Genomic DNA, 27,752 nt, shown 5'->3' with positions numbered 1-27,752 from the left:
GCCAATGTAGGAGATGCAAGAGATTCAGGCTTGATCCCTGGGTCGGGAAGATCCCCTGGAGAAGAAAATGGCAACCCACTCTAGCATTCTTGCCTGGGAAATCCCATGAACAGAGGAGCCTGTGGGCTAAAGTCCATGGGGTCACAAAGAGTGGGCACAACTGAGCAACTAAACAACAGCAATAGGTTTAGATATATATCTGTCCATATCTATCTAAGTAGAGATACTTAGGTATATAGACATTTATCTCAACCTATGTACGTATGTGTGTGTGCATACACAAGTATGTGTGTGTGTGTGTCAGTAGCTTGCTCAGTCATGTCTCTTTTGACACTTGTCACAAATAATTCTTGTGAGTCAATATAAATCTAAGATCTAGTGTTACTGGGCATTTCAGTAGGTATTGTCAACTAAAAAAGATGCATAACTTGAGATTTGAGAATTAAGTTTTATTTGAGGCAAAATGAGGACTGCAGCCTGGGAGACAGCACCTCAGATAGCTCTGAGAGACTGCTCCAAAGAGGCAGCAGGGGAAAGTCAATGTGTAAGGTTTTGGTGAAGGGGGAGTTCAGGGCAACCAAGTGCTTACTTTACAGAAGCTTTGCTGCTAATCACAAGGAGCTGATGTCACCATGAAGGGATGTAGTGCTTTTCTAGATATGAAGGGGGCTTCCCAGGGGGCACTAGTGGTAAAGAACCTGCCTGCCAGGTTTGAGAAACCTGGGTTTGATCCCTGGGTCAGGAAGATCCCCTGGAGTAAGAAATGGCAACCCGCTCCAGTATTCTTGCCTTGGAGACTCCCCTGGGCAGAGGAGCCTGGTGGGCTACAGTTCATGGGGTTGCAGAGTCAGACACGACTGAGACTCTTTGCAGGAGCACTATAAATAACAATACTCTGGGGAAGGGTGGCATTAGCAGCCAACCCTTAATGTGGCTGGGGGATAGAATTCTGCCCCAAACAGGAATTTCCAGGACACCAACGACATCCACTCTTTAGTGAACTGTCCTCAGTTCCATGAGTCTCCTTTGGAAATGAGCAACATAGAAGAGTCTATCTAGATATATAAGCATACATATACTTATCATACATAAGTATATATATCAATATAGATAGATAGATACAGCTAGATAGAGATATATCTATAGGTATGGGCTTCCCTGGTGGCTCAGCGTTCTTGGCGAGAATTCACTTGCCAAGCAGGAGATGTGGGTTTGATCCCTGGGTCAGGAAGATCCCCTGGAGAAGGAAATGGAAATCCACTCCAGTATGGTTGCCTGGAAAATCTCATGGACAGAGGAGCCTGGTGGGCTGCAGTCTGTGGGGTCGCAGAGTCGGAGTCGACTGAAGCAACTGAGCACAGCACAGCACATAGATATGAAGAGATGGCAGGCTTGGGATCATGAAATCAGTTCTGAAAACCTGTCCCACCAGACTGTCTGGAGCACAGAGGGCCTCACTCCACGCTGAGCTCCCTCAGAGGGTGTGACGTTCAATAGCGGCAGCAGCACAGGATTCAGTCTCCGCAGAGGCAGAGGGAAAATGCTCTTGTTTTTGTTGTTCAGTTGCTGTCAAATGCTCTTGGCAAGGGCCAGTTAGTAGTCAACAGTATTAAAAAAAGAGATATTATCAACTCAACTCGCTATTTATTTCTTCACCGACTTGATGGACATGAGTTTGAGCAAGCTCTGGGAGATAGTGAAGGACAAGGAAGCCTGGCACGCTGCAGTCCATGGGCTCAAAACACAACTGAGCAGCTGAACAACAACTTTTATATTACCTAGTACTATGTGGAGAGAGAATAATTAATATGGTGTTTTTGAACATTAATACATTTTCTGTGGTTTTAATGTCATATAGGCAGACTGCTTGAGTTTTGGACTTAGTTTTTCTGCCTGTGCCATATTTTTAAAATGTATTCAGTATCTGGCTATAGTATGATCTTCATAACTTGATCTTTAAGTATCCAGAATTATTTTAAAAGTTAGAAGCTTTAAAAATGATTATGGGACTCCCTTCCTCCCTCAATAAAACCTGATAAATTGCTAAAAAAAAAAGCAATATATAATTACACTATATAATTTCAATATACAAAATATAATTTCATCAATAGGATTTATCTTATTAAATATGAGTTCACAAATTTCTTGCCTTATTCCATTTTTAAAACCACTGAAGGGAGTTCCAGGATGAACAGGACACAAGGTCTTCAAAACAGTGGCTTTTCACTCCTGACCTGCTGCAGGCCAAGGCTGGACATCCTAATCTTTACTTGACTTATTTCTTAGGGCTGAACTAGATGTTGCCTGAGGCTCTCCTTCATTGCTGAAGTCTGAAGAGTCACTACAGCGTGTCCCTGCAGAAAGAAATAAAAGTCCTCTTCAATCTCAGTCTGTGTCCCAGGACCAATCCAGCGTGGAATTCTTTAACAGGAAATTTGGAAAAGGGAAGCTTGTCTAAGAGGGTTAAGGATAATTCTCCCGCCAGGCCACCCCATGGCTCCGTCTGATCTGGTGGTGAAGGTTGCTCCAGGAACCACCCCCACGGCTGGGAGTGGCCACGACTTCGCTATGGAAGGCACTCCCTTTGGTCACTAGCTTTTACCCTTTCCTGTTGTCTGCACATATTAATGCTCCTGCTTTCACTCTGTCTCTTATCCAGAGAGACCATGGAAGCAACATTTTCAACATCAGAGGCTCCATCAGCTGGGCCCTCAGTGAGCACCCCTCCAACCTGGGAACCGCTTTATCCTTTTATGTGAGTGAAGAATAAACTTGTATTGCACTGCGACACTGAACTTCTTGAGGCCTACCTGTTACATCAACTAGCTCAGCTCATCTAATTTAAAATGAATAATATGAATTATTGAAAACACCTAGAAATGTATCATTTTATTTTCAAGGGTATAGCCAAAAAGCTAAATGAAGCTTTTGTACCCAAAAAAGGTATTTGTCACATCAAGAACTTTTAATTGTTCTTACATCTTTTCCTACTTCTCCTGCGAATCGATGTGTTTCCAATATCTGTAGGATCTACGAAGCAAAGGAAAATAAAATCAGTAATCTGTAACTAAAAGAGTAGTAAATCTCGTGATTACTCACATCATAGACAGGACATGGGCTATAAAGATGCAGTGATGGCCATTTCTGTTTCTCCCCATCTAAAGGAAAGTGATCACTACCAAATGGAATGAAGATCCCTTATCCATTAGCCCTGATTGCAAAATCAAAGAAGTTCTGAAAACCAACATTTTTTTTTCCATAGGCTTGCAGCTAACTAATTTGCCAATGAATCTGGACTTCAGCTGCCAGGAGTCCAATAAAATATCACAATTGATGTGAATTCACACAATTTGCTACAGGAACACTAATATGGTGTATTTAATCATGGGGTTCTATACTGGGATGTTTTTGTAACATAGAGGGTATATACCACACTGTCCTTCTAAAATAGTAAAACATTGCTATTTTATATCTGGCTGTAAAGATTTTGTTTTAATGTTTTATTTAATTTTTTTGGAGTCTAGTTGCTTTACAATGTTATGTTAAAGATTTTGAATAAAGGATTGCAAATGTTTGCTAAGAGTCCAAGTTGTTGGTTTTGCATCTTCTGGTAACTTTCTCTATGTGATGTGTAAAAGATCCTTAAATGTTTATGTGCTGGAGTCTCCTCGACTGGGAAATGAGGGAACCAGTTTTCTGAACTACCTTTTATAATAGGTTGTTGTAAACATAAAAGGATATTTTATTGGAAAAAATATTTTCAAATATTATATAGACCAATGCCATGTTGGGGGGTCATCTGCCAAAAGCTATAAATGAAATTTGATGGTAATAACCAGAAGCTTTTGCTTCTGTCAATACTTGGGGAGCATGACCAGAAACTTCTGAGTTTTGAATAGACGGGTAATGAATCAAGGAAAGGCAGACTCCTTCACTTTGCCCTCTGCAAACAGCAGGTGGGCAGAGGCAGAAATCACCATGTAACCTAATACTTCGTGGGGGAATACATCTGAGAGCCTGCAGTAAAATGACAGTGCCATTCAACTAGAGCCATTTTGTTCATCTGAAGTTATAACGGTTTCTTTGCAATTTTCAGAATAGTCACAGGAGTAAATGCAGAGAATGGGCTCTGAAGGGTCATTGAACTATTGGCTGTGGAGTGTGCTCAGAGTAAATTGCACTAGAAAACTCTTGATGTCTGGAGCTCAGGGATGGCAGTCCTTACCCTCATCAGGGCCACTTCTCAGAGCTGAGCTCTGTGTTCCCCAGGGCGCCTCGTCCTCGCTGGACTCTAAAGAGTCTTCATTCAGTATCACTGCAGAATGGAGAAAATGTCCCTTGAAGTTCTCAGCGTGTGACAAAGGGATCAATATAGGAAAAAACCTGGGAAGCTCTGAAAACCAAGGCCTAGAATATGCCTCGATCAGACCATCATCATCTGTCTTTCATATTCATATGATCTGCAGGCCTGCATTTTATCCCTATACATTGCCTGCCCCGAGAAAACTTTACTCCCTGGGGGCTTCACTGCTTTGTATTGGCCCTTTATCATCTTCTTCTTCTTTTAAATATTAAGCTGTGCTAGGTCTTCATTGCAGCTTGCAGAATCTTTAGGTGAGGTTTGCGAACTCTTAGCTGTGGCATGTGGGATCTAGCTCCCTGACCAAGGATTTTACCCAGTCCCCCTGCATTGGGACCGTGGAGTCTTAGCCACTGGACCATTAGGGAAGTCCCAGCCCTTCATCTTCTTATATCACAGTCTTTCTTTCTTCCTGGCCCATTATAGATTTGTTGTTGCTGTTTTGGTATCTATGTCTGTATTTATTTTTAGCATTGCTTCTCTTCCAGGGCAGTCTTGGAGAGACCAAGTCTGGTCTTGAAGAAGGCAGATCTCCCACTTGGCTATTCCAGCCAGACTACTTAAACAGACTCCTTTCCCGCCCCCTGCACCCATCCCCCTCCCGCCATCTAAAACTCCTTGCAATGTTTACTTGACAAGAAATAAAAATTCTGTGGTTTTTGAGTCCTTGACTTCTTCAGGTTTATTTCAATAACTAGCCTAACTGATGAATACAAAAGCTAAATATGAACCATCTTAAATTAGAGCAAGTTTATATTTTACTTTGAAGGGTATAGCAAAGAATTAGAATGGGTCATTTAACAGTGCTCCTTTACAACAGTGGTGAGATTTTATTTGCTCTTACCTCTTTGCCAAGCCCTTTTTCTGGGTGTGGTTGTTTTTCTCAAATTCCTGGGCTCTATCTTAATCGGGGTACATTGGCTTTCCACGTGTCTCAGTAGTAAAGTATCCGCCTGCCAAGGAGGACTCTCGGGCTCGATCCCTTGGTCAGGAAGATCCCCTGGAGGAGGAAACAGCAACCCACTCCAATATTCTTGCCTGGGAAATCCCATGGACAGAGGAGCCTGCCAGGCTTCAATCCATCAGGTCTCAAAGAGTTAGACACGACTTATAACTAAACAACACGGTCTCTATCAAGGAAGAGGAAGAAACAGTCATCTGTTCCCCAAAGTCTTATAATTTCTATGAAAACATGCAAGGCAGATGGGCTTGCAATGGAAACAATTTTCTTTTTTTCATTAGGTTTTAGTTGTTTACAATGTTGTGATAGTTTCTGCTATACAGGGAAGTGAATCAGCCATATGTATACACATATCCTCTTCTTCTTGAACCTCCCTCCCCCCCTCCCACTATCCCACCCCTCTAGGTCACCACGAAGCACTGAGCTGAGTTCCCTTGCTATACAGCAGCTTCCCATTAGCTGTCTAGTTCACATGCAGCAGGGTATCCATGTAGGTCTCCTGCAGATTCCTGCAGCCCTGGCCTTGCTCTCCCCCTTCCTTACCAGCCGCCCTTCTTGGTGTTGGTGTGGAGGGTTCTGGGAACTCGTCTCCGTCACTGGATTCTGCAGAGTCCTCACTGCTGATCACTGCACAGAGGAACAAACCCCCTTAGGATCTCAGGTGGAACCCACGCAGCAGGAAACTCCAGAATGAGAGCACCGGGGAGACCTAGAAGCTAAGTTAATTCAAAGCACGTGGTCTGTGCTTGAATGTGGGTGAGCTGCAGGTAGCTCCCGGTCCTGCATGAATGGTGATGACGCTCACACGCAGAGGGCAGCTCCGCCCATCCTGCCCACACTCCCCTCACCCACCCTCCTGCTACGCCCCCCCCCCACCCTAGATCTACCTCTGACCCCTCTACTCCATTCTACCTCTTTCTTTCATTCTCATGTTACCTCTTCACTTTCCTCCTGGCTTTGCCCATTTTCCCTACTTACACCTCTCTTTCTGGGAACTGTATCTCTTCATTCCTCGCTCTGTCTTCATTTTTTTCCTTTTCCATCTCCTCTCATGAATATCTTGGCTCTCTGATCTTTCCTTTTTCTTTATCTTCTGCCCCCCCTACTTTCCTCTCTTACTTTGGAAATAGTCTCCTGGTCATCGGACTTTCCTGGTGGCTCAGACGGTAAAGCATCTGTCTACAATGCGGGAGACCCGGGTTCGATCCCTGGGTTGGGAAAGTCCCCTGGAGAAGGAAATGGCGATCCACTCCAGGACTACTGCCTGGAAAATCCCATGGACAGAGGAGCCTGGTAGTTTACAGCCCATGCGGTCGCGAAGAGTCGGACACCACTGAGCGACTTCACTTCACTTCACTTCCTGGTCATTAATACTTATAACCCATCATCTTCTGATATTTTTCTGGTCCCTGGGGAACCTCTTCCGCTAAACTCACAGCAGAGTGCTGGTTCCCTGCCCTTCCTTCCTCTGCCCAAGGCCACCTGGACTGGCTGGCTGGACCCTGATGCCCCAGCCTCCTGCCTGGTTCCCTTGATCCCATCTCCACATTCTTTCCGTCAGCCTTACCTATTATGTCAGACACCTGGTTATAGCCAGTCCTCGCTTGGGCTTGCAGTTGAACTTCTGAGTTAAAAAATGGCTTTTCCTTCTTTATATCCACTAGATGGACAGAACAGGAATTGACTTGCAGTCCGTGGTTGGATGGCTCTGCTCCTGGATCAAATTTTAATGAATGAAGAATTTTAATTTGTCTCCCCCCAAAGGAGTGAGCACCGTTCACTAGCATTAAGAAGTCTTCTCCCATGTAATCCCACTGCTGGGGGTGGGGGGATCCCACCCACCCTTCTCCTACCTGCTGCTCACTCTGTCCCTTCCTGTGTGTGCGCGTGTGTGTGTTTTAAAACCTTATTTCAACATATTTATACTTAGAGAAATATACTCATATCGCTTAATAGAATGCAATTTAACTTGGCCTATACCATCTGAACCAAAAAACTTAGTACATGGTTTGCTTAAAAAAGAAAGAAAACAAATTTGCAATCTGATTTATTTTTATCAATTACAAATGTGTATAAAAGATCCTCTGTCAAATTCTGCTAAAACAAAGAGCATGAACCTTGACAAATTAAACTTTGCTTTGTATCTGAAAAATAGAACATATTGAACTGAAAAAGTTTGTAAAATTGGTGCAACAAAACATCGTGGTAATGTTTCAAGGCCAGTTCACAAAGTTCAATAACTGATGGACGTTGACAAGGGTGAGGTGATCCTCTGTGTACGTATGAAAATATAAAAGCTATCTGATCTAGTTAATATTACAGATAGATCCCAAATCTACTCAAACCAAGATTCAGATAATGTCTTAAATCTGAATAAACACTATCAGTCCAGTTCATCTGCTGAGATCAAAAAAGAAAGTCTACACAGTAGCTGTTTTTCTGATTTGTGTAAAAAAAGAAAATGAAGGTTCTTCCCCCAGCTTTTCAGTCTGGAGCTGAAACTACAAGAAAGGTGTTCCTTCCATTGTCTACGTTCCTGGGATGACATGGGATGACTCAAGCTTAAGTCTGAACTAGCACTCATTTACAAAAGAGTCCCTGAAGTTTACGACCACTTGGTTAAAGCGTCTGCCTCCAATGCGGGAGACCTGGGTTCTATCCCTGGGTTGGGAAGATCCCCTGGGGAAGGAAATGGCAACCCACTCCAGTATTCTTGCCTGGAGAATCCCCTGGACAGAGGAGCCTCGTAGGCTCCAGTCCATGGGTCGCAAAGAGTCGGACACGACTGAGCGACTTCACCTTCACCTTAGACTTTAGAAGTGACTCTAGAGGAACAAAGGAAGGGACAGGGAATCCACAAAACCTCTTCCCCAAACTGATTCCATGTCTTCCTTTGTTCCTTCCTCAGCTCTGGGCTTTGTGCTTTTGTCTTTCCTTTCCTGGGGAGAATCTTATTTTTGTCTGAGGGGTTACAGGGCCATTTGGACCACTGAGAACCTTATCTTTCTCAGTGGTGTTAGGAACAGCCCTTGTGCCTCCATTCTGATGACCGCCTCCTCAAATGGGACAGCGTCTCCCTTTCTCTCCTTCCTCTCTGCTTGGCCCACATTGCCCTTTACTCATCCTCTCTCTGCGGAGCTCTCTTTTGGTGCCTCCCCCATTTCCCCCCTGTTTTTTTAGTATTCATTTTTCTTTGTGTTTTTATGTATGCATGCTCTTTTCTCTACATTTTAAGTCAGTGCCCCACAGGGCCCAGCAGGGTCTAGAGTTGAGGCAAAGAAGGTGCCTAGAATGAGACGGTCCTCACATCTCATAAGAAAGGGTCTCCCTGCCTTATCTGAGGCCTGACCCTGCTGTCCTCTACCTAGTTGCTCAGCTGATCCACTCTCTATTATACTTCCTACCTTCTCCTATTTGCATCTTAATTATTGACATGACTGATGTATGCCTCTTCTATACCAATTTTGTCTTTCTACGTTTTCTTCATCTCAAGCATTCTAATCATCACCAAAGGCTTCACCTGTGCCATTGTCCAAAACACCAAGTCCCTCCACTTGCCTGTTCCCCTCCACGCTCGTCAAGCCCAGTCAGTCAGTCTTACCTGCTGGTTCAGACTCTTGGGCACATTGTCCATTTGCTTGTTGGCTTTCTAGAGCACCATTTTGGTCGCTGGTTCTATCTTTCATCTTCGCATTCATCTGCTCTGTTTCACTGAGGTGATCCGAGAGTCCATTTTCATTTGGGGTCATACCTAAATCATGTTATGATTCATCAAATTTTTTTTTCCTCCCACATCCATCAGCATCCAACAGGAAAATACAAAGCACTCCAAGTTTTTAGAGCAGAGGATATTTAATCCAGGGGTTGGCTACACAGCTGACGGAAGAGCACAGAAGACCAAGGGGAAGAACGTGGCAACATAAAGAAGAGTCAGCAGGAAGCTACGGGAGGGATAGAGGAGGTCACGGGCTGAGGTCACTGGGCAGGCAGAGGCTGGACCATGATTTGCCTGCTTTGTGGAAGGTGCAGTCAAGGCTGAGACGCGGCTGCTGCCAGGATTGCGGCTGGAGGCAGTGATGGAGAAACACCCGGCTGCTCCCTTACTCCCACTCTCCTGCCAGGGTCTCCATGTTAGGAACCCAGCAGGGAGTCAGCAGCAAGGGGAGCTGACAAGCAAGTCCACAGGGGCCAGCGGCCAGAGACAGAGGGCCGAGCAGAGGAGGGGAGGCGAAGGACTGAATCCCCGGGCAAACCACCCAGGACCAGCACACACGCCCTTCCTCCATGGCAACCATCTCTGGTCCTCACTGATTCCATCAACCCCTCCCACTCTGTTCCTGCCAGCCTCAATAATGTATGAACACATAGACATATTTTTCAGTGCAATTTGACTTTTTCATTTAGTGCTACTTTTGTAAACAAATTAATTAATGTAAAACGTGATTTTAAATTATTTCCCAAAGTTTTAATATAGACTGTGGGCCCTGGTGCCTATTCTGTGCCACATCCTCAGGACTGGGAGCCTCCCCTGGGGGTGGGGGGGATGTAAGACACAGCCCTCCTCTCACCTGGGCATGTCAACCCTTCTTTTTGGGTAAGACTCTTGGACACACCTATTGGTGACTTGCTGTGTGTCAGTTGGGTCCTAGGTTGAAGTTTTTCTCCTTATATTCCTTACTCCTCCTCATCAAGATGCTCTGGGATTTCATTTCCTGGCAGGATTGCCCCTAGACCACACTTTGCGTTTTAGAAGACTTCATTGCTTCCTCCCTCCACACCCGATACACATACACACACACACACACACACACACACACACACACAATCCCTTCTCTTCTGCTCAATACTTGTCACAGTTCCATCCACTCACCCCTTCTAGTCCCACCAGCTGCACTAGTAGATGAACAGCTAAGAGTATGGATTCATGCAGGTTGTGTTTTTTAATATTCTTAAATGTTAACTTTTGAATAAATGTCACTTTGTAATAAATGTATAACTATGCTTTTAGTAATCACTTGAAAATTGTTTTTCTTTTATAAAAATGTAATAATAACTTAGGACATCCTTCCTTAAATAATCTATCCCAACTGGAAGCTATATAATAAGGGCTTTCCACAGTGTGAGAAGTTCCCTGAGACTCTTCTACATGACTAATTTTCAAAGGAAACTCATGGAAGAAAGATATGAAATTTATTATAGTCTCGTGTGCTCTATGGGTGGGGAGACTGTGCCTTTCAAGGTATCTTTCTGGGTCAGGAGTAGGTGTTGCTTTTATCACTGGAATGGTCACTATAATGGTTAAAAGCTTGGTCTTTGGCACCAGACACAAACAATGATGATGATTAAATGTAGTAATAATAACAAATGCATGGACACACTGATGCAGCCTCAGGCAAGCTTGTATGACGTAACTTGCTTAAAATCCACCACCCTCTGAAGTAGCTACTATTACAGACAGTGAAACTGAGGAACCATGAGTGACTACTACCCCAATATCTTGAAGCAGAATCTGAAGCCAGGCCGTGGGCCCTTGAATTCCTGCTGGGACACTGCACACAGCAGTGCTCAATTCTGATTCTCAGCTGGGTTAACTTGCACAAATAACCTAACTTTCTAAGCTGGTTCTTTCTTGTCTGAAAACTAAGGATGTTATATACTTCGTTTTGGGATTTTTGAGACAGTTAAATAAACTATTGTCTGTATCACTATTTGGAATATTGTGACTGATCTGAAAAACAAAATCATTACGATTAACATCGTAAATTGATATTAATCTTATTAGTTTAGTATCATTATTAACAGCGTTATGGATTAATGGAGGTCAAGTGTTGTAAACAGTGGTTACTGGTTGTTAAAATACCAAAACGTTTTTCTCGGAGGCCTGTCTGGTGTTTGGAGGGCAGCTCCTGGTCTCTGTCCCAGGTATGATGGGAGAGGGTTTGTATGGGAGTCATGTGGTGTCCATGGTCCATGTGAGGGACTAGCAGGGGATCACCCATCACCTGCTTCTCCCTCCCCTCACCCCGTCACTCTGGTTGTAGCACTGGCCTCTGACATCAAAGCACTGAGGTCACTGCCAGACCAAGCAGGACAGAGCAGAACACTGCAAAGCCAGGTGACTAGGCCGAATGTCCAGGCCCAGAGCCTTCAGGGATTGGCAGCAAGTGTGTTTAAGGAATGGAAGGAGTGACCCTCTCAGGCAACTTAGAGAACTAAGACTCTGTTGTCTAAATCGTTGGAGAAAATGCAGATACAAAGACTGACAATTCTGCGCAGTCAGTAACACAAAGAAGCAGGCTCATAGCACATCCCCAAACGGGACATGACAGCAAAAGATCACACAACAGTCTCCAGGAACAGACCATCATCAGACAAGGGGACTGCCTGGGAAGAGGTCGGGCTGGAATGAAAGTCTCCGCCAGTTCCTAGGGGGCAGAAAGGAAAAGTCTATTTCAGAAACTGGAGTATTAGCTATGCTATTCTTCCCTTATCCCTTTTTAGTCTTGATAAAGATGAAGTTGAAGATTGGTGGCTCAGGCAGTAAAGCATCTGCCTGCAACGTGGGAGGCCTGTGTTTGATCCCTGGGTCAGGAAGATCCCCTGGAGAGGGAAATGGCAACCCACTCCAGTACTCTTGCCTAGAAAATTCCATGGGCTGAGGAGCCTGGTAGGCTACAGTCTATGGGGTTGCAAAGAGTCTGACATAACTGAGTGACTTCACTTTCTTTCTTTTTCTTTCTTCTCCAGATGTCTAGATGGAGACCATCTGGACCATCTGGGAAATTCCAGCTAACAGGCGTGTCAGGTCCTAGAGACTGGGATCAGCTTCACCTCTGGTTGAAAGTGCCTCAGACAGGCCATCTCCTCATGTGGCCTCCACCAGCCATTCAGTGACCAGCAGTGGTTTATCTTGACGCCTACAGCCAGAGTGAACCTGCCTTGGTCCCCAGAGCTATCCGTGACTGGTGACCTTCCTGCAAAGTCCTGGAGCCTCCTCCCCACCCTCTCTTCCTCCACTCCCTCCCTGTACAGGACCGGTTTAATCTGTTCTATTCGCCTCTCCATGAGGATTCAATGTCCCATTCTCCTCCACTTTCCCCAGCCCTTGTATTCTTTTTTTCTGTATCTTTCCATCTTTAAGTATTTCCCTATCTCCCAGGTCGTACTAGTGGTAAAAAAATAAAAAACAAGAAAACCCACTGGCCAGTGCAGGAGACATGAGACTTGGTTCAATCCTTGGATCGAGAAGATCCCCTGGGGTAGGTAATAGCTGCCTATTTATTCTCCCCTTTCTCTCAAACACCCACATCCACTCCTCCGCATCTCTACCGCTTCCTTGCCTCTGAATCTACATGACTGCATTTTTCCTTGAATATTCTGCTCTTGAACAACCTCGCCCACATTTAAATCAGTCCTTTCTTCTGCCAGCATGAAGGGCCTTCTCTTTGACATTGACCTTGGGCCCATAGTGCTTAGCCCATCACACTGTCACATTGATCTTCTCCTATAGGATTCTTTCTAAATCACAGTGACTTCCAGGCAGTCCTTCTGTTTAAATCTGGCTACTGACACCCTGGGTTCCTCTTTCTTTGTCTTGGTATTTGGGGCAACAGCCTCTTGTCACAGTCAGTCCTCGAGGACTCAGCCTCTGGTTAGATGCTCATACAAACACCCCTCCCTGCCTTCTCCATGGTCCTTCAACATTTCTTCCCTGATTCCCAACCTTCGCTCAGGACTCAGGCCTCCACCTCCCCTTCTCCTGTTCCTCTTTGCGCTTGGTCTCAATCACCTTGCTCAAGGCTCAGTTGGATGGCAGGCCTCTTTTGTCCGTTACTTTCTTCATAATTAATTTTCTCTTGGATCACTGAAGAGAGGGAGAGAGAAGATAGTTAGAGATCTCCACTAGAGACCAGGAACATCATCTCAGAATTGCACATTTAGAAATTTCCTTTCTTGGGTCGCTCAGAGATTAGTGGATCCCAACCTTCATGATAAAGTTCCCCCATCATCCTTGGACAGAGAAAAGAAAGCTCAGCAAGGGAGCAATTATGTTCTCTGCACAGAAATGACCCACTTGAATGTAAGGATAAAAGAGTCGTGGGAACATCCTGAGGCTGTCAGTCATATATAATAAATGTCACACCATGAGGACGACACATGTTTACATGACTAAGGGAAGTGAAATGTGTGTATTGAACTGTTCAAACTGTAAGAAAGAAACAGATTTCCTCTGGAAAAGGGCCAGGATCCTAGAGAGATCTGTGTGTATAAAAGAGAAAGCCCAAAAGCTTTACACATGGTGCTAGATAAGAGGAAAGGTGGGTTCATTGGGTCCTGGGGGATGAGTGGATTGCAAAGAGACAAACCAGAAGATGTGGGAGGAACTCTAGACACCTCCCTGGGGTGCCCCAGATCCCAGGACACAAGAAGGACACTCTGAAGCTGCCAGCAGGGAATGCCTGTTATAGCACTGCAGGACATCCCCATGACTCCCGGACCAGGGACCCGTGAGACTGCTAGCAAGAACCAGGACGCCAGCCCAGAGCCCCTGCATGCAGAAGGTGAAAAGTGAAAGTGAAGTCGCCCAGTCTTTGCAACCCCATGGACTGTAGCCTACCAGGTTTCTCAGTCCATGGGATTTTCTAGGCAAGAATATTGGAGTGGGTTGCCATTTCGTTCTTCAGGAGCTCTTCCTGTCCCAGGGATTGAACCTGGCTCTCGCATTGTAGGCAGATGCTTTTACCGTCTGAGCCAGGTGACCTGGCAAATGTTGGAAGAAGGAAGTAAACCAGGGATCCTAGAGAGTAGCTCTCTGCTGTGAATCTGGGGAAGGGATGGTAAGCCTGGGCTGCCCCAGGGCTGATGGCAGGGGCTCCTCCTGGGGCAATGCCTATCTCTACTGTCACATTGCTTACCTTTAGATTTAAGACCTTTCAAGATCTTTTTTCCAACACGCCCCTCTTGAGTCAGCTCCCACAGCCTGCTTCTCGCTCTGAGTGACACCACTCGACCATGTCCTTTTCCAGAAACTCTAGAACCCTTCTCACTCTGCGCCTGTTCCCATAGCACCCTCTCTCATCGGTTCAGAGCATCATTTTTCCTGTGAAATCTCTATCACTCTTGGGAAGTCTTATTTGAGACCAAAATTTTCGTGTGAAATCAAAACAAAAATTCTTGGAAGAACATCTTCCTTACATAGTACGAGGTATAAGCAGTGCTTTCTCAGGAAAAAGTGGTGAACCAAAGTTTTAGTTTTGTGTAGCATCAAAAACAGACTGGTAGAGCAGTAGGTTTTGTGGTATTTAAGCAATGTTTGTTTTACCCCTTTGTGGAGAAAGTTAAATAAAACCATTTCTCCTTAAGGGCAAATTTGAACTTGAGTTAACGTTCAGTTAAGTACTTTGAAAATCTGATGAAGGTGAACTCTTGTCTGTGTTACTAGGCCAATCCTGGGTTTAAGGTTAAAAAAGTGACATGTGACTGGTAAATTGTGTGTAGACTGGATGGGACTCTCTATGGACTATTCTTGGGTCTTCCTTCAGAGCGGTGACTCTTGTCTCTCATGGGGTCCCTGAAAGTTATAACTATAGAGCTGTTGAATTTTTGATGCTCATAGACATGGTGCTGCTACTCCAGGATGGATCCTGCACAGCTAAGCTTAAACTGGGTAGTGGTCACCTGTGTGGACTGCTGTGTAGACCACTGCTGGCCTGTCATTTGTCCTTCTGTCTAAATAGGATGGCACTGTGGCTCTGGTCCTCCTGTGAGTCTAAGTGCCTAGCTAAGCAGACCTCCAGGTGGGTGTTGTACCATAGCCATCATAACATGAGCTCTGAGAAGACAGGGCATGCGTGTTTTTCTACCTGTTATATCCCCACTGCTCAGCACTAATTATGGCATGTGATGGGAGCTCATTATATACTTGTTGACCAAAATTAACCTTGAACATCGAAAGGCAGATAATAAGATAATTACCATTTTCGAAGCTTTTATAAATGTGATTTAAATCAGGATATTCCTGCATGTTGACCTCACTGAACACAGCTTCCAGAAGCGATGGGTTAAATGTCTTCTCCAGCTCACTGAGAACGTTGTACACCACTCTTTGTACGGGGACCAGGTTTCTGCAAGAATCTTGACAGTCCTTAAAAGCATTGAATGGGAAAAATAGAAATACAGACTTCCACATTACAAGAGAGCCCTAGAAAGAGATTTCAAGTTAATGTATTCCAATTTCCATAAATAGGTATCTTTTCACATAGAGGTTTAGAATTTCTGGATTTCTATGGCTACTAGTGAAACAATAAATCCTCTCTTCTCAAAACAATCCACTTGTGAATCTGATCTCCTCACCCCCATATACATTATATGTAAGAAGGCCCAATTCTGAAGACTAAAAGTGGGTTCAAAGCTAATGAATACATAGGTCTCTAAGAGCCTGGGCAACTCTTTGAGGAATGGACATGGCAGGGGACGAGCCACTATTCTGTTGACTGGACAGCTCCTGCCCCTGCACCAATCCTGACTTGGCCTGGAAGAGCTCAAGGAAGCCAGGGAACACTGCTCCATTTTGTGAACTTGGCCACAGGGAAAGCAGATTTGTAGGTCAAACTGAAGACTTGCATCTCTGTAACTCCAGAAACACCTATTTCTAAAATTAACACAAATTCCTAGACTCAAAAATACCAGAAAAAAAGAAAACTGAAAACTGTCGAGAAAGAACAGCCTGCATCTACTCCCAAATTTGCTCTAACACGACATTGTCTCAGGGGGTTTTAATGTTTCCAGATCTAACTATTTAAATTGATATTCACTGAAAAGAGATGCTCTGTCAATTATGATTTTTATCAAATCAATAAATTAAATTTATTCATCAGTTCATTGACATTAATTTAATTTATGCTGTATTGTGTGCATTCCTACAAGGTAGTAAATATCTACAGAGAACACCCACTTCAGATCCAGCCCGTCTCCAGTGTTATTCACCCTGACTCCTGTGTTCACTACGAGTACCACCCCTTCAGTTAGAGACAGGACTGCCTCCAGTGATGCCTGTTTCTGCTCTCTCTTCCCTTTCTGCCTTTTAGGATTACTTGCATCACTACTTGGAAATGTCCTCCTCTCACTGGAGACTCTTCAGATGGCTAGTTATACCCTGATATTTGGGTCCAGGATGTGAAAGTTAACCTAGTTTCAGGCCAGCTTACCAGATTGTGATGTAATAAACTTCACTTACTTCATACATTTTGCTGGTGATGAGTTCGTTGTCACGGAGGCCTTCAAAGAAAGGAAATGTCTTTTTTATCGCACTTGAAATCTGCACCTTATGTCTTTTGAAGTGCCTGAATACAGTCTCAAAGAAGAGCCTGTTGTCTATGTTCTGATTTTCCAAAGACATCCTAGGGAGGAAGGATACCATTTGAAAATAGTCATCCAGATTATGAGATGCTTACGGAACCTGTAAGATTTTGCATATAAAGGACAGGTTGCAAAGAACAAACACATGTAAGATAACTCGTCCTGAGCAGAGATCAGTTAGATATATATCACATACCTGGTACACTATCTTAATAAAATTTTTTTTTAAATTGTAACAAAACCCAAATAGAGTAAACAAAAAAGTGAAAAACAATGAAATAAAAATTTAACCTTGAAAATGCTTCTTTATTAACTAAGAGAAAATCAACCACAGAAAAACAGAAAAGAGTATCTCCTCTCTGCATATAGCTGTTAAGAGAAACACCATCCTACAGATGACCAACTGGCCCATGAAAGGCTGCTCAGCATCGCTAATTATTAGAGAAATGCAAATCAAAACTATAATGAGGTACCTCCTTACACTGGTCAGGGTGGCCACTGTTAAAAAAAGTCTACAAATAACAAATGCTGAAGAGAAAAGGTAAACTTTCTACACTGTTGGTGGGAATGTAAGTTGGTGCAACCACTATGGAAAACAACATGGAGGTTCCTTAAAAAACTAAAAACAGAGTTGTCACATGATCCAGCAATCCCACTCCTGGTCATACCCAGACATAACCACAACTCAAAAAGATACATGCACCCCATGTGCACAGCAGCACTATTCACAGCAGCCAAGGTATGGAAACATCCTGGATGTCCATCAACAGAGGGATAAAGAAGATGTGATACTTATATACAATGGAATACTACTTAGTCATGAAAAGAATGACATAGTGCCATTTGCAGCAGCATGGATGGACTTAGAGATGATCATATTAAATGAAGTAGAAAGAGAAACACAAGCATCATGTGATATCACTTATATGTAAAATCTAAAATATGGCATAAATGAACTTATTTACAAAACAGAAGCAGATTCACAGACATAGAAAACAGACTTGTAGTTGCCAAGGGGAAGGAGGGTTGGGGGAAGGATTGACCGAGAGTTTTGGATTAGCAGATGCAAACTGTTACATATAGAATGGATAAACAAAAAGGTCCTACTGTATAGCACATGGAACTGTATTCAATATCCTGTGATAAATCATAATAGAAGAGAATAAAGAATATATATATATATGTAATGGAATCATGACCACAACATTGTAAATAAACTATTCCTCAATTAAGATATTTTTTAAATTATAAAAAAAGAGAAATTTCATCCTGTGTTATAAACTGGTTCATAAACGATAAGATGTTTTGATAATAATATAATAAGGTATAAATTGGGAATTTCACAAGAATATCAATCATTTCTCCTGGGACTTCTGCTGCTGCTGCTGCTAAGTCACTTCAGTCGTGTCCGACTCTGTGTGACCCCATAGACGGGAGCCCACCAGGCTCCCCTGTCCCTGGGATTCTACTATGTGCTAATATAAATTTCTCTGTACTATTGCTATATGAAGTGAAGGTTTTTAGACATCTCAATTTTATTTATTTATTTAATTTTCTGAATGTTGAGTTTTATTTATTTATTTTTAATTTTAATTTTTACTTTTTACTTTACAATACTGTATTGGTTTTGCCATACCTTGACATGAATCCACCAAGGGTGTACATGCGTTCCCAAACATGAACCCCCCTCCCACCTCCCTCCCCATAACATCTCTCTAGGTCATCCCCGTGCACCAGCCCCAAGTATCCTGTATCCTGCATCGGACATGGACTGGCGATTCGTTTCTTACATGATAGTATACATGTTTCAATGCCATTCTCCCAAAGCATCCCACCCTCTCCCTCTCCCTCAGAGTCCAAAAGTCCGCTCTACACATCTGTGTCTCTTTTGCTGTCTTGCATACAGGGTCATCATTACCATCTTTCTAAATTCCATATATATGTGTTAGTATACTGTATTGGTGTTTTTCTTTCTGGCTTACTTCACTCTGTATAATCGGCTCCAGTTTCACCCATCTCATTAGAACTGATTCAAATGTATTCTTTTTAATGGATGAGTAATACTCCATTGTGTATATGTACCACAGCTTTCTTATCCATTCATCTGCTGATGGACATCTAGGTTGTTTCCATGTCCTGGCTATTATAAACAGTGCTGCGATGAACATTGGGGTACATGTGTCTCTTTCAATTCTGGTTTCCTTGGTGTGTATGCCCAGCAGTGGGATTGCTGGGTCATAAGGCAGTTCTATTTGCAATTTTTTAAGGAATCTCCACACTGTTCTCCATAGTGGCTGTACTAGTTTGCATTCCCACCAACAGTGTAGGAGGGTTCCCTTTTCTCCACACCCTCTCCAGCATTTATTGCTTGCAGACTTTTGGATCGCAAACATTCTGACCTCACTGTGGTTTTGATTTGCATTTCTCTAATAATGAGTGATGTTGAGCATCTTTTCATGTGTTTGTTAGCCATCCGTATAGACATCTCAATTTTTAAAATAGCAGTTCTTTCCTTCAAAACTTAATTTTAAACCTGAGTCTATAATGTTAGTTGTTACAGAGGTCTGATATTTATGTTTAATTAACATTTTACATTTTTAAATGTTATGAAGAACCATTTTAAATGTTAGCTTTCTTACTCAAATCAAAAGAGAATTATTGTCACTTACTAGTACCCAAAATCATCAGGGAAAAGTAATGGCACACTACTGTGTTGAATTTTTCATGAAAAATTTTTACTTAAAGATCTCAGATTGAAGAGAAACACTTATCTTCTCTTTTAGTAAGCCCCCACTAAAATGTTAATAAAGGGGTTGGATTCACAATGACAAGGAGAATGGCAGGAGGCAATGAGCAGATGAGAGATTTCTACCAAAATCTGTAAGATGGAAAGGGGTCAGAGGATCGCTAATCACTGTTGAAGGTGGAGTATGCTCCCAGAGGTCAGGAAAGCAGCCAGTATGTCCTGCAGAACCCTGGAGGGCAGTGGACATCACAAGGGAGACATGGTGCGGAAAACTGATGTGTTATTTGAAAAATGAGGACGAGAACAGCACATCCTATACCTCTCAGCTTGCATCCTGAGCACTGGTACCCAGACAGCCTCTCAGAGGGAAATAGCACTGTCCTTTCTGTCCCCATATGTTAAATTTATCTGTTACTTGACTTCATATACATGAAAATAATACATCACATGTGCTTTATGTCTGACTTCGGCTCATCATCCATATTGTTGGATGAATACAAGTTTGTTCCTCTTATTGTTGAGGATATTTTATTGTGTGGCTCTAGCACAATCTGTTCATTCACTTTCCTTCTGAAAGACATTTTGAGTTGATTCCAGTCTGGAAATAGAATGAATAAAGCTGCTGTTCTATAAAGCTACTGTACAGATCTTTTGGTGGCAAGTTGTTTTCATTTCTTTTGGGTCAATGATTAGGAGTGAAATGGTTGGGTCATTTTGTAAGAGTATGTTTAATCATTAAAAAAAAACTACCAAACTGTTTTTAAAATGTCTGTTAGAAATGGCCTTTTTAATTTAGACATCCTAGTATGTGTGATGTGGTATCTCATTTCAGTATTAATTTCTATTTAAAATGACTAATAATGTTGAGCACATATTCATATGGTTAGCAAATCATTGGCAATTTATATATCTTCCTTTGTAGAGTGGCAAAGCCTTTGGCCCATTATCCATTTATATTACTGGATGTCTTCCACTTATTCATATATAGGAATTTGTTATAAGTTATGGGTAGAAATGTTTCAGCTGATCTATGTATTGCGAACATTTTCTCCCAAGTTTGTGGCTTGAATTTCATTCTCTTAACCATGTCTTCTGATGCAGATAAAGTTTTGATTTTTATGATCCAGTCTATCTGTGTGTGTGTGTGTGTGTGTGTGTGTGTGTGTGTGTATGTGTGTGTGGTTAGTAACTTACGTGCACTATCTAAGAAATCTCTGCCTACCCCAAGTTAACAAAAATTCAGAAAGCAATTTACAGCATAAGCATGGGTCTGTTTCTGGATTTTTTCTATTCTAGACTGTTTCTAGATTTCTATTCTATATCATTGACCTGTATGAGGATCAAGAAGCAACAGTTAGAATTGGACGTGGAACAATGGATTGGTTCCAAATTGGGAAAGGAGTACATCCAGGCTGTATATCGTCACCCTGCTTATTTAACTTATATGCAGAATACGTCATGTGAAATCCTGGGCTGGATGCAGCACGAGCTGGACTTGAGAATTCTGGGAGAAAACTCAGTAACTTCAGATATGCAGATGACACTACCCTTATGGCAGAAAACAAAGAGGAACTAAAGAGCCTCTTGATGAGGGTGAAAGAGGAGAATGAAAAAGCTGGATTAAAACTCGACATTCAAAAAACAAAGATCATGGCATCTGGTCCCATCACTTCACAGCAAATAGATGGGGAAACATGGAAACAGTGGCAAACTTTATATTTTGGGGCTCCAAAATCACTGCAGATGGTGACTACAGCCATGAAATTAAAAGATGCTTGCTCCTTAGAAGAAAAACTATGATCAACGTAGACAGCATATTAAATAGCAGAGACATTACTTTGCAGACCAAAGTCTGTACAGTCAAAGCTATGATTTTTCCAGTAGTCATATATAGATGTGAGAGTTGGAGCATCAAGAAGGCTGACCACTGAAGAAATGATGCTTTTGAACTGTGGTGTTGGAGAAGACTCTCGAGTCCTTTGGCTTGCAAGGAGATCAAACCAGTCAATCCTAAAGGAAATCAGTACTAAATATTCATTGGAAGGACTCATGCTGAAGCTCTAATACTTTGGCCACCTGATGCAAAGAGCCGACTCACAGGAAAATACTCTGATGATGGGAAAGACTGAAGGCAAAAGAAGAAGGGGGCAGTAGAGAATGAGATGGTTAGATAGCATTACCGGCTCAATGGACAGGATGAATTTGAGCAAACTCTGGAAGACAGTGAAGGATAGAGGAGCTTGGCATGCTGAAACTCATGGGGTCACAGAGAACTGGACACCACTTAGCGACAGAACAGCAATAGCTATAAAATAGGTAACTCGCGAGGATATAACCCGCAGCAGCATAGTGACCACAGATAACAATACTGTATTGCATATTTGACAGTTGCTAGGAGAGTAGAACTTAAACGTTCCCACCACAATAAAAAATTTTGTGACTAAGCATAGTGGTGAATGTTAACTAGACTTACTGTGATGATCATTTTGCAGTATATACAAATGTATACAAAATATTCAGTCTTTATGTTGTACACCTGGAACTAATAGAATAATACATGTCAATTTTACCTCAACTAAAAATGAAGTTAAAGATCTTGAGAGGGGGAAGATTAGATTATTCTGGTTTATTTAGATGAGCCCAGAATATTCACAGGAATCTTTATAAGGATAAGAAGAGGGCAGAAAAGTTAGTCAGAAGAAGATTTGGTAATGCTATGTTGCTGGATTTGAAGATGGAAGAAGGAGCTCTGAGCCAACGAATGCAGGGAGCCTCTAGAAGCTAAAAAAGGCAGGAAAAAGAGTCCCTCCTAGAGTCTGAGGTAGAGCCACATAATTATAAAGGTGAAAAATCTCTAATATTCTTAATATTTAAGTGAATAAAAATAAAAAGTACTTAAGAGCATATACAATACAGTCTTTCATTAAAAATGAGAACACAAATTATATATTTAGGAAAATGAATTATATATGTAAATCCATAGAAGATCTTAAAGTTATACCCACAACTCTAAAAGGACTGGAGTTGAAAGCTTCAATAACTGTTCTCTGTATCTATGTGTTTGTTTTTGTTCGATTTGGTTTGTTCATTTATTTTGTGTTTTTTTCATGTTTTTTTAAATATCCCACATATGAATGAAATCATATGGTATTTGTGTTTCTCCATCTGACTTGTTTCACTTGGCGTAACATGCTCAAAGTCCATCCATGTTGTCATGGATGCCAAAGTTTTGTCCTTTTATGACTGAATAGTATTCCATTGTATATGTATGATACATCTTTATCCATTTATTTATTAATGGGAACTTGGTTGGTTTCATATCTTGACTGTTGTAAATAATGCTTCAGTGAACACATGACGTGGTTAATATTACTTTTAAAATGTATTTTTTAATTTTTCAGATAAATAAGTGCATTTGGAATAGCTGGACTATATGATAATTCAATTCTTAATTTTTAAAGGAGTCTTAATACTGTTTTCCATAGTGACTGCACCAGTTTATATTCTTATCAACAGTGTAGTGTTCCCTTTTATCTACATCCTCTCTACTCTTGTTATTTCTTGCCTTTTCAATAACAGTCACTCTAACAGGTGTGAGTCGATATCTCATTGTAGTTTTGATTTGCATTTCCCCAATGATTAGTGATTTTGAACATTTTTGTGTGTATGTCTGTTGGTGATCTTTATGCCCTCTTTGGAAAAAATATCTATTTAGTTTTCTGGCCAATTTCTAATCGGGTTGTTTTTGTTGTATGATTGTATGAGTTCTTTATGCAGTTCACCCCTTATTAGATATATGATTTGCAAATATTTTCTCCATTTGACAGACTCATTTTCATTTTGTTGATGGCTTCCTTGCTGTGCAGAAACTTTTTAGTTTGATATAGCCCCATTTGTTTATTTTTGCTTTTGTTTCCCTTAACTGAGGGAACATATCCAGAAAGGTAATGTTAAAACCAATGTCAAAAAGTGTACTGCCTCTTTTGTCCTAGAAGTTGCATGCTTTCTGGTCTTGCATTCAAGTCTTTAACCCACTTTGGTTTTTGTGTATGGTGTGAGATCGTGGAATTTATTCCAGGAATGCAAGTATGGTTCAATATCCACAAATCAATCCAAGTGATACATCATATTAACAAAATGAGAGATAAAAAAGCATATGATTATCTGAATAGACACAGAAAAGCATTTGAGAAGACAACACCCAATTATGACAAAAATTCTCAATAAAATGTGTATAAAAGGAATCTTCCTCAACATAATAAAGGCTATGCATGTCAAACCCACAGCTAATATATTCAAAGGTGAAAAACTGAAAGCTAGCCCTCTAAGATTAGGAACGAGACAAGGATGCCCCCTCTTGCGGCTCTTACTCAACGTAGTATTGGAAATCATAACTAGATTGATTAAGTAAGAAAAGGAGACAAAAGTCCTCCAAATTGGAAAGGAAGAAGTAAAACCATCACTGTTTGCATATGACATAGTTTTATATATAGGAAACCCTAAAGACATCACCAAAAAATGACTGGAAATAAGCAAATACAGTAAAGTTGCAGGGCATAAAATCAACACACAAAAATCTGTTGTATTTCTGTACACTAACAATGAGCTAGTAGAAAGAGAAATTAAGAAAACAATCCCATTTGTATCCAACAAAAACAGCGAAATAGCTGGGAATAAAGGTAACAAAGTGGTAGAAGACCTGTACACTGAAAATGATAAGACATTGCTGAAAGTGAAGACAGACAGATATTTTGTGTTTGATTACCTAAGGTAATCCACAGATTTCAGTGCAATCCCTGTCAAAATCCCAATCACATCTTTTATAGAAATAGAACAAAAATCCTAAACTTCATGTGGAACCACAGAAGATCCAGAAGAGTCAAAGTAATCCTGAGAAAAACAGCAAAGCTGGAGATATTACAGGCCCTGATTTCAAATCTATTGCAAAGCCATAGTAATCAAACCAGCAGAAAAACAGACACATATATCAATAGCATAGAATTGAGAAGCCAGAAATAAACCCACACATATATGGACAACTAAGACTATGCCAAAGCCTTTGACTGTGTGGATCACAATAAACTGTGGAAAATTCTGAAACAGATGGGAATACCAGACCACCTGACCTGCCTCTTGAGAAACCTGTATGCAGGTCAGGAAGCAACAGTTAGACCTGGACATGGAACAATAGACTGGTTCCAAATAGGAAAAGGAGTACATCACTGTCACTCTGCTTGTTTAACTTCTATGCAGAGTACATCATGAGAAACGCTGGGCTGGAAGAATCACAAGCTGGGATCAAGATTGCCGGGAGAAATATCAATAACCTCAGATATGCAGATGACACCACCCTTACAGCAGAAAGTGAAGAAGAACTAAAAGGCCTCTTGATGAAAGTGAAAGAAGAGAGTGAAAAAGTTGGCTTAAAGCTCAACATTCAGAAAGCTAAGATCATGGCATCTGGTCCCATCACTTCATGGCAAATAGATGGGGAAACAGTGGAAACAGTGGAAACAGTGTCAACAGTGTCAGACTTTATTTTTTGGGGCTCCAAGATCACTGCAGATGGTGACTGCAGCCATGAAATTAAAAGACGCTTACTCCTTGGAAGGAAAGTTATGACCAACCTAGGTAGCATATTAAAAAGCAGAGATACTACTTTGCCAACAAAGGTCCGTCTAGTCAAGGCTATGGTTTTCCTATGGTCATGTATGGATGTGAGAGTGGAACTGTGAAGAAAGCTGAGCACCGAAGAATTGATGCTTTTGAACTGTGGTGTTGGAGAAGACTCTTGAGAGTCCCTTGGACTGCAAGGAGATCCAACCAGTCCATCCTAAAGGAGATCAGTCCTGGGTGTTCACTGGAAGGACTGATGTTGAAGCTGAAACTCTAGTACTTTGGCCACCTCATGTGAAGAGTTGACTCATTGGGAAAGACCCTGCTGCTGGGAGGGATTGTGGGCAGGAGGAGAAGGGGACGACCGAGGATGAGATGGCTGGATGGCATCACCGACTCGATGGACATGAGTTTGGGTGGACTCTGGGAGTTGGTGATGGACAAGGAGGCCTGGCGTGCTGCGATTCATGGAGTCGCAAAGAGTCGGACACGACTGAGCAACTGAACTGAACTGAACTTGCAATAAAGGATCAAAGAACATACAGTGGAGGAAGTATAGCTGCTATAATAAATAGTGTTGGGAAAACTGGACAGACACATGCAAAAGAATGTGTCTTAAATGAGACTTTCCCCCTCTATATTCTTCCCATATTGTTTGAAACTTTATGAATCAGAATGTACAATGTATTTCTTTTGTATTAAAAGAACAAAAAATTAAATAGATGAAGCAATGTTATTTCTGAACTGATTACTAAAGGTAGGATTTTCCTTGTAGAGGAAACCTAGTCCAGAACAGAATATCAAAGCAAAAATAAAAACACTCAGCCTGGGCTAGCCTTGTGCAGTCTTGCGTATTTCTCTTCCTTTTACTTTCTTTGCTCAAGATTGCTGGAGGACGATCCCAGGCCCCCAGTCAGAGGTGGGAATAGCATCAAAGCTGACGGAGACCCCCGTCCACAGGACAGGCATGGGACCACACCATCCAGAGCTTCAAAATAAGTCAGGGGTTTACCCTGAATTTCGTGTTTTCCAAACTACCTTCTTTGAAATAACCTATGTCAAGGTAGAGATGACCTGAGAGAAACAAGAGTGCTACAGGGTCACAAGAAAATAAAATCTTCCTGCAAAGGCTCATAAAGGACAAGGCACCCTCAGGCAGACCGGCCAGCGGAGCCGTAGCTGCAAAACAAGCAGTCATGTGTGTGTGGCAGCAGGACTCAACCGGCAGGTGCCCTGCTGCAGCTCGAAATCCCATCTCCTCGGCACACACTCCTGGCCAGCCTTATATGGCAGGCAAAGGTTCCCCTGCACCAGGTGGAAAGCAAAGGTTCGGTGTAGAGTCCAAAGACAGCACTGAACAGCAGTGTGGCCACAGGGAAAGGCAGAAGGAAGAGGGGGAAAGACTGACCTGGTGCTGAGCTCTCTGCCCTCTCCAGCCATTTTCCCGCCCAGAGAAGCCGCCAGAGCCCTGAGCAGGAAGTCAGCTCTGGGTCTCATCAAGGGCTAGCGGCTCCACCCATGGAGGGGAAAAGAGAAGTGAAAGTACTTGCCAGTGAGCTGTGCTGGGCAGACACCGGCTTCCTCCCTCCACCCGCAGCTCCCTGGTGCTTCCAGCCATCAAGACATGTGGTCCCAGGGATGCAAGACAAGGAGTGACACTCAGGGCCTGGAGGGCCAAGGGAGGGGCAAGGTCAGCCCCCAGGGGTCCAGCTGTTTGTGCAAAGGCAGCAATGATATCTGCGTGACCCCAACTGTCTGCAGGCTTCTGCCTTCTCAGGGCAGTTCAGTTTAGTATGAGGTCAAGGGCAAACTCAGGTGTACCCCTTCCCCTTTGCTGAGATGGTTTTTAGGGGAAGAGGGAAAGACAGAGACTTCAGATCCTCTCTCCAGCCTGTGAGAGAGCCTGGACCAACCGAGTCAGGTCCCAGCATCCAGCCAGAGGGCTGGTGAAGCGGAAATCTGCTAGAGTGATGTTTCCGCTTGGTGGCCCCTAAGTGTGACTTCCTCCAGCTTTGAGTAGAGTTCTGACCCAGCGACATTTGAAGATGAAGGGAAGGGTTTCCACTTTCTTTCTCACTTCCATTGTTTCTTTCCCCCAAAGGTACCAAAAGCACAGTGGTCAGGACAGAGCCCAGGACTCCAATGAGGACTTCTTTACCAGTGGGCAGGATCTCAGGGGTACCCGGTCCTGCACACATGTGGACCCCTCTCTCGCCCCCCTCACTCCAGTGGGTAGCAGGGCTACTGACCTGAGCCTTGTCTAGGTAGGACTGTCCTCTGCCCCTGACTCCATGGGGCACGGGGTCCACACAAGGCTGGCACAGACCACACCTGCCTTGTCTAGGGTCCCCTCTCTCTCCTCTCTGTTCCTGGGCGGCTGGTGGACCAGGTCAGTGCTGTGCTGTGTGTTGACATAAATGTGCCAATTTTCCTGTTGTCTGTTTAGGACCTTCAAGGTGAACACCTGGAGTTAGAGACCACCTAGCAGAGGCTGGGCACACAATACGCAGGACAGACACTCCTGAGCTGGGGCTGCTCCTGGCCCCTGGAGGAGACCTTCCTGTGGGTCAGAGAAAGCTGGGCCCGCACCACACCCATGAGAGCAGTGGGGTGGGGGGTCTGAAGCACCCCAAGACCTCTGTGGAGAAAGCAGTTTCTTTGATCCAGGAAATAACGTCAGATGCACTCAGGTTTGGTAAAGGACAGGTGGC

General features: G+C 42.8%; 1 protein-coding gene across 1 annotated transcript; it reads right to left on the bottom strand.

Moving 5' to 3' along the window:
- Nucleotides 1-428: 428 nt before the first annotated feature.
- Nucleotides 429-26,511, bottom strand: LOC101120993 (nuclear autoantigen Sp-100). The gene is made up of 12 exons (XM_012148264.5): nucleotides 26,450-26,511; nucleotides 16,558-16,720; nucleotides 15,297-15,465; nucleotides 13,111-13,185; nucleotides 11,684-11,746; nucleotides 8,923-9,072; nucleotides 6,889-7,035; nucleotides 5,865-5,948; nucleotides 5,205-5,360; nucleotides 4,226-4,315; nucleotides 2,980-3,030; nucleotides 429-2,354 (listed from the first exon to the last, which is right to left on the bottom strand). The coding sequence occupies exons 1-12, from the start codon at nucleotides 26,479-26,481 to the stop codon at nucleotides 2,260-2,262; spliced, it is 1,275 nt and encodes a 424-aa protein (XP_012003654.3). The 5' UTR covers nucleotides 26,482-26,511; the 3' UTR covers nucleotides 429-2,259.
- Nucleotides 26,512-27,752: the final 1,241 nt, after the last annotated feature.

Source organism: Ovis aries, chromosome 2 (genome assembly GCF_016772045.2).
Source record: "Ovis aries strain OAR_USU_Benz2616 breed Rambouillet chromosome 2, ARS-UI_Ramb_v3.0, whole genome shotgun sequence".
Taxonomy (NCBI): Eukaryota; Metazoa; Chordata; class Mammalia; order Artiodactyla; family Bovidae; genus Ovis; species Ovis aries.
Note: the sequence above shows the minus strand (reverse complement) of the source record. Positions and strands in the feature narration are given on the sequence as shown.